At 62.1% G+C, this 6,812-nt stretch overlaps 2 protein-coding genes across 2 annotated transcripts in view; both read left to right on the forward strand.

The window, feature by feature from the left end:
* LOC107157244 (cold inducible RNA binding protein) overlaps positions 1–6,812 on the forward strand; it is a 35,061-nt gene that overhangs the window by 18,487 nt on the left and 9,762 nt on the right. Inside the window, exon 7 of the mRNA XM_048811881.1 lies at positions 2,301–2,310. Within this exon, the coding sequence (XP_048667838.1) occupies positions 2,301–2,305 (5 nt within the window). The 3' untranslated portion in view covers positions 2,306–2,310. The remainder of the gene's footprint in view (positions 1–2,300; positions 2,311–6,812) is intronic.
* Positions 2–2,147, forward strand: Efna2 (ephrin A2; the record flags this gene model as incomplete). Its single annotated transcript, XM_015503769.2, has 3 exons — positions 2–134; positions 867–932; positions 1,154–2,147. Coding segments are annotated over 3 exons (321 nt in total), but the record flags the coding sequence as incomplete, so codon positions are not given.

The following is a 6,812-nucleotide window of genomic DNA, read 5'->3' on the forward strand; positions in this document are numbered from 1 at the left end:
CGGCTTCAAGCGCTGGGAGTGCAACCGACCCACGGCGCCCGGGGGCCCGCTCAAGTTCTCGGAGAAGTTCCAGCTCTTCACGCCCTTCTCGCTGGGCTTCGAGTTCCGGCCCGGGCAGGAGTACTACTACATCTGTGAGTGGCCGCGGCGCCCCCCCGCGCAGCAGGGGCAGGCGCCACGTTCTCCTTGGCGCTGGGGGTCTCACGAAGACGCTCATCGCCATTAGCGGTGGTCTCTGTGGCCGGTGTTGCTTTCCACCACGTGTCTCATCTGCACCTCCAGCCGAGGAGCCTCTGGGGTGGGGCAGAGGCGCTGACCTGGCTGTGGGCACGCCCCCGGGAGTCACGGGCCTGGCCCGTCACTGGTTCCCAGGCTGGGGCAGGGGCTCAGCCACACAGCACAGGCTTAGCATCTGCCAGACCCTGGTTCTGTCCCCAGCCCCACGAAAAAGACAGACGGAAACAAAAAGAAGGGTTTCTAGAGCACCTGCTGAGCCGGGCAGCCCACTGCCCCGGGGAACAGGGGTTGGGACCTGGCTCCATTATGTGGCTACACCAGTTTTTTGCTGATTGACGCAAGAGAGTCAGTGTCCATGATTTTTGGACTTCACCTTATGCTGGGCCAGAGTCAGGCCCAACAGGACAGGGACACACACAGCCTCAGGCTCTGGGATCAGGTTGGGCAGAGAGGGCAGCCCTGGACATGTGCAGGAGGACTGTGGGAAGCAGGGCTTTGTGCCTGGGGCTTGGATGTAGACTGGGAGTTTTGTGAATGGATTCCCCATCTGGGGTCAGGGGCTGTTCAGCCCCGGGAGAGCTCAGGCACCCGGAGCCTGCCGCCCACTAACTCTCTGGCTTCCCTTCCAGCTGCCACACCTCCTAACGCTGTGGACCGGCCCTGTCTGCGACTAAAGGTCTATGTGCGGCCCACCAGTAAGTGCCCAGGGAGCCAGCAGGACCCAGGTCCCTCCACCCACGGGACCTGTGAGTGGTCCAGAGGGCCTGGTTGGGGTGGTCCTCACTCGGCCCCTGGAGTCCATGGCTGAAGCCATGGCTGGGCAGGCCCCGCCCCGAGCCTCCGCGTCCCCATGTGCAAATATTTCAGACGTCCGTGGCCAGGCCCCCCTGACGGTGCCGTCTCCTGTGTCCCCCAGACGAGACTTTGTACGAGGCCCCCGAGCCGATCTTCACCAGCAACAACTCCTGCAGTGGGCTGGCTGGCTGCCGCCTCTTCCTGAGCACTGTCCCTGTGCTCTGGAGCCTCCTGGGCTCCTAGTCCTGGCCTGAAGGATGCCAGCCTCCTGGGACGGCCCACCTGGACTGCCCAGCCTCGGCTTTCCCCACCTGGCCACGGCTGCTCTGAGACCAAATAGAGACGCTGCTTCTCCCTCCATGGTGCTGCCTGCCAGGAGGGGCCAGCCAGGATCCCTGGTGCCCCTGGGGAACCAGGTGTGGGCACAGCCCCTGACCGAGCCATCTCCTCTAGGGGCACCTGGGAGCCCTGGTGCCGATCCTTGTTTTCTCAGTGTATGTTTTACGGTTGGGTCAGAAAGACTGAAATGTCTAATTTAATTTATTCCCTGCTGTGGCCAGTGAGGGGGAAGAAAGCAGAACTGGTGGGCGGGTCCCTGCCCAGGGAGGAATCCAGGGACACCAGGTCTGGTCACCTCTCCACTCTGCACCCCATTTGCTGGGTCCTGGCTGGAGCCACCCCCGCAGACCAGCGAGTCTGAGCCAGAAGAGTGCATGGTCCGAACCCCGACTTGTGGCCCAGGGGCTCCCTGCCAGCTCCTGATGACCCTCCGGGGTCAGGGCCTTCCACCAGAGGACCCCAGCAGGCCCGCTCCCTGGCAGGACCTCTCCAAGGCTGAGAACGTGCTAGATTTCTGTAAATAGAGCTGGCGAGTGTGTGCTGTGATCATTTTAATGTATTCCTGAGGATGGGCCCGCAAGACCTTTGTTTCCAGCCCTTTGTTGGGGTCTTTTATTTCGGCGGAGGGTGGGGGGACTTTTTAGAATAGAGGCAACACTTGGCAATAAGCTCATTTTGTCTGTGGACCCCCCCCCACCTAATAATGTTTCTGAGGGAAAAAATGAATGGAACAGAGGAGGACCACTACCAAAAAAGGCAGCCCCTCCCCAAAGACGGTTTAATGAAGGAAACGAGGCGTTTATACAGATTTCGTATTTCTACCGCCCTTCCTGGCTGTGTTTTCTATATATTATATAAATATATATTGTGTATGGTGCCGGAGGCCGGCTCCGAGGCCCGGGGACGCGAGGGCTTTTGTAGGGCTGGAGGGTGAGGGCGGAGGCACTGCCAGGCCTGGAGCTGGCACTGGGGCTCCTTCCCATCCCAATTGACTTTGGATTCTGTATTTTTTTATAATAAAATGCATAAACCCCAAAGGTGTGCCCGTCTGGGCTGTGGACCCCCTGTGGAGCGCTTTACCTCGGGGACCGGGAGGCGGGCCTGAGGTTGCCAGGGAAACGGGGGTGTCCTGGCACATCGGGACCCCGAGGGAACCCGCAGTCACAGTGGAGCCTCGGGGGTTCCTGCGTTGGTAGGGCTGGCCCTGGGTGTGCGCGTTTCGGGACGCACCTGTGGACCTCAGTTTCCCTCGCTGGGAAATGGGGACCGCCACCCGCCCTCTGGATCAGCCAGGTGGACGGAGGGCTTGTACCTGGCTGGCCCTACACAACAGGAGTCTGTGGGTGCCCATCCCAACACCCCTGTGCACACAGGAGGCCCTGCCTTTCCCCAGCTCTGGACCCCCCTCAGAATCCATTCAGACTCTCTGAGACTTCCACTGCTGAGCTGTGACTGTGACTCAGTTTCCCCACCAGCCCCGACCAGGCCGGGTCTGCTGTCTGAGCCCCGGGCCCAGGGAATGAGGCACAGAGGCTGCTGGTCTCCGGCTGGCAGGTGGCCCTGCTGAGGGGCTGCAGTCCTCGCAGCCCACTGCCGCCTGTCTCCCACCCGCGGGACGACAGCTTCTTGGGCACAATTAACCTAGAGGGAACGTTCTCAGCCCATTAATGCAGCCGCGCTGGGCCGCGACGGGGTCTGCCTCCTAATGAGGCGGAGCTGGGCACAAAGGGCCCTGTGTGCACCACCCTGCCCCTGCCCAGCACACCAGGGGCACAGACGCCGCCCACTCTGAGGACCCTGGGGTGGCCCAGGGATCCCCCACAGCACAGAGGAGGACCCCAGGCTCAGGGAACCCGGACAGCCCAGCCCGGACCCGGGAGACGCAGGGTCGTGGCAGTCTCAGCCCGTTCATCCACGGCAAGGGGACTTCCTGGGTTCCAGGACAGCCACAGGCTTGGGCCTCCAGCTCCTCTAGTTCTAGAACATTCCGTCGCCCCAGAAGGAAGTCCTTCCTCAGCTCGGCACCAGGTCTACGTCCCATCTCTGGTCTCCTGTCCTGGACTCTCCTGTCACTGGGTCACATGCTGTGGCCTTGTGTGTCTGGTTCTGAGCACGAGGTCCTCAGGTGTGGCCACGCTGCAGTGGGTCACCTGGCTCCTGCCCTGGCCGAGGACACTCCAGCTGTGGATGGACCACCACTTGTGTCCCCATTCATCCATCTGTGGACACTTGAGCTGTGTCTGTCCGTAAGCCATTAATGAGAATGTCATTATCTTTATTGTCATCAAGCGAGATTTCACAGGAGGTGATGCTGAGCCGGTCAGTGGGTGGATACAGCTGCAGAGATTGTGTCCCCCGCCGCACCCACAGCCCTGCTCTCCCTCATCCAGGTGGAGGGGAGACACCTCCAGACCCCAGCACCTCCTGTCAATCACAGTCACAGCGCAGGCCCTCGGCCTGGGCCCAAGGAGCAGCACCTGCCCACAGCAGGGCTTCCCCGGGGACTTGTCAGCCCCAGCATCTGCCGCAGGCCCTGGACACTCCCCTGCACCGGCACCGTACACCCTAGGGTGGCCTGGGTCTCTCGGGAAGGTCCCCTGACTCAGCACCTGCCACTTACCACTGCCCTGCTGACCACGGTGTGCAGCCAGAGGCTGTGGTGGGAAGTCCCCCCAGGCGTGAGCAGCGAGCCTGCCCAGGCTGGGCCCTGGACCGCCATCCGCATGCCGGTCCTGGGCAAAGGCCTTTCTGGGCTGCAGGCTCCAGAGGGAAGCAATTTCTCTCCTGCGGCCCATTACTGCCGCCTGGGCGCCCACAGACAGGGGCCGGAGCTGCAGGGGAGCCTGGGTCGCAGCCCCCCCCTCCGTCAGCTGTCCCCCAAGTGAAGAGCTGCCCCGGCCCCGCCCTCTGGCCCCTGCAGCTCTGGTGGAGGACCCCCCTCCCCAGCACCGTCCTCCCGGCCCTTCTTGCCCCCAGACCCCAGGCCAGAGGGAGCTCCTCCACTGCCTCCCCAGCCCACCAGGGCTTTCCTCGGTGGGTCCCCGACTCCCTGATGTGAAGCCACACCCCCTCGACGCAGTGTTCTTCTTTATTTATCTATCCCTTCAGGCATGCCCTACTGTTTTCCTTTTTTATTTCATTTCCATTTTATTTCATTTCTTGTCTTGTCCACCACTGTGGACAAGGTGTCTGTCTGCTCCCCGAGGGCCTGGATTTGGGTCTGGACCACTGGTCTCCAGCACCCACAGGATGCCTGTACACAGTAGGTGCTCAACAGATGCTCACTGACTGCATGTGTCTATCCATGCATGCAGAAGCTACATGCACAGAAAATAAAATGCCAAATGAAAATTGCGTCTCCCAGGGGTGGGGATCGTGGCTCAGGGGTAGAGTGCTCGCCTAGCACTAGCGGGCGGGACCCAGGTTCGATCCTCAGCACCACATAAAAATAAAGGCATTGTGTTGTGTCCATCTACACCTAAAAAATAAATAAATAAATAAAAAGAAAATTGCATCTCCCATGTCAAGATCAGTGTCCCCAACAAGCATTTAATGAGCACTTACTGTGTGCAGATAGTGCTGGGTCTCCCTTCCATCTGGACATCACAGCAGTGGTCTCTGGCCCCAAATCAGGGGGACTTTAGGCCATGAGGCAAGACCATGGTGTTGGGGACCCCGTTCAGGCTGCAGGTGGCCAGGTGATCACTATGGACCACTGTGAACTGAGTTCACAGCCCCGGAGACCTCAAGGAGCCACAGATCACCTAAGGTGTCATAAGCTGGAATTCCAGTGGTGGCAGCCAGGCTGGTGTGGCAGCAGGAACAGGGGGGGGTCGCAGGAGACCCTCCTCCTCAGTCTCCCTGGGACGGGAGCTTCCCTGGGGTATCTAGGAGGTGCCAGGCCTCTGGGCCTCTCCCTGAGCCTTGGCAGATGGACGGTTCCCTCCGCCCTGATAGCCCCACCTGCTCTGTGCTGCAGCAGGCAGGGGCCTCTGAGGCCAGAGACAAGGGAACCCTGTCCCGGTCTCCCAGGGCTGCCCACTCCATCGATCCAGAAATGGAGGCTGAGAGGCCCAGGAGCAATCGATTGGCCCTAGTGGACAAGGTGGCCAGGAGGGAGGGGCACTGAGTGGGGCGCCCATTCACCCCTGCAGCTAGGGAGACTGAGGCCCTCCCAGGCCCACAGGTCACTGGGGCAAACCCCGGTCAGGAGTTGGATCTGAGCTGGGCAGAGGTAGATGGAGGATGAGGCTGGGGGCCTTCATTCCTCTTCCCCAGGAAACATTCAGGACAGTCCTTCCAGGCACCTCGGGCAGCGTCCTGCCCCCACTCATCTCCCTGCAGATATCGGGGGGGGGTTAAAGCTCCACCCCATGCCGCCCACCATGGTATGTGGGGTCTGGGGTGCTCACTGCCCGGCCCCTGGGGGGAGAGAAGACTTCAGACAACCCAGTGGCTGCGTCAGGAGGCAGAGGGAGGTGTGGGTACGGCTGTCCATCGTGGGGGCCGTCTTGCCCTTCACTATCGATTCCCCTGCCTCAGACGGGCTGCGATGTTGGATCGGAGGGAAGTGAGGCAGGCAGCAGGTGCACTGTCCAAGCCTGAAGCAGGGCTGTGGGCAGCAGAGGCAGAGAGGCCCTCTGGGTGGCCGGCGGGCCGCACAGCCCGAGGCTGATCTCCCCCAGGCTCCAGCCGGTTTGCTGCAGAAGGCCTGGGAGCCTTCTGCGACACTCCTGGACTCGGGGTGCAGCAGGCGCAGAGTGCCCGCTGTGGGGGTAGCCTGAGGCTGAGGTGACCCCTCACCCTCCAGTTCCCCTACGGGGGGGGGCTGGGACAGGAAGGCCTGCCCCTCTGGGCACCTGCACTCCCACCTCTGAGGGGGTCCTCCCCCAGGCCGCACCTTCCCCCTTGCGCCTCCCGCCTGGCCACCTAGGGCTCTGTTCCCTGCGCCGCCCGAGAGGCCACCCTCCCCTCCGAGGTCCCAGCTCTGCTAGAACATAGATGCAGGCTGGTCTCTGAGGGCCTGGGCAGGCTGGTCTTCCACCTCCCGGCCTTGGTGGGCCAGTCTCAGTCCAGCTCAGACTCTCCTCTCGGAAGGACCCTGAGGGAGAAGGGGAGTCTGCCCTTTGGGGCCTCAGTTTACCCATCTGCAACCCGGCAGACCCATTTGAACGATAAGGAGGCCGAGACCAAGGGACAGGAGGGCCCAGCCCCAGGCCGCACGTGGGAGGCCGCTGGTGTCGCTGCGATGGTGAGTGTCAAGAGGCGGCCTGGCCACTCGGTTTCCTGCTGCAGAAGCCTGAGAAGACGCTGGCTGGCGAAGGGTCTGCAGGACTCCAGGAGCTACAGAGCCCAAGGGGGCGGGAGCCCGGAGGACAGTCCAGTGGACGGCTGAAGCGGGAGCCCAGGATCACAGGAAGCGGGCCGTAACCCCGGGAGCC

Source organism: Marmota marmota, unplaced genomic scaffold, assembly GCF_001458135.2.
Source record: "Marmota marmota marmota unplaced genomic scaffold, marMar, whole genome shotgun sequence".
Classification (NCBI taxonomy): domain Eukaryota; kingdom Metazoa; phylum Chordata; class Mammalia; order Rodentia; family Sciuridae; genus Marmota; species Marmota marmota.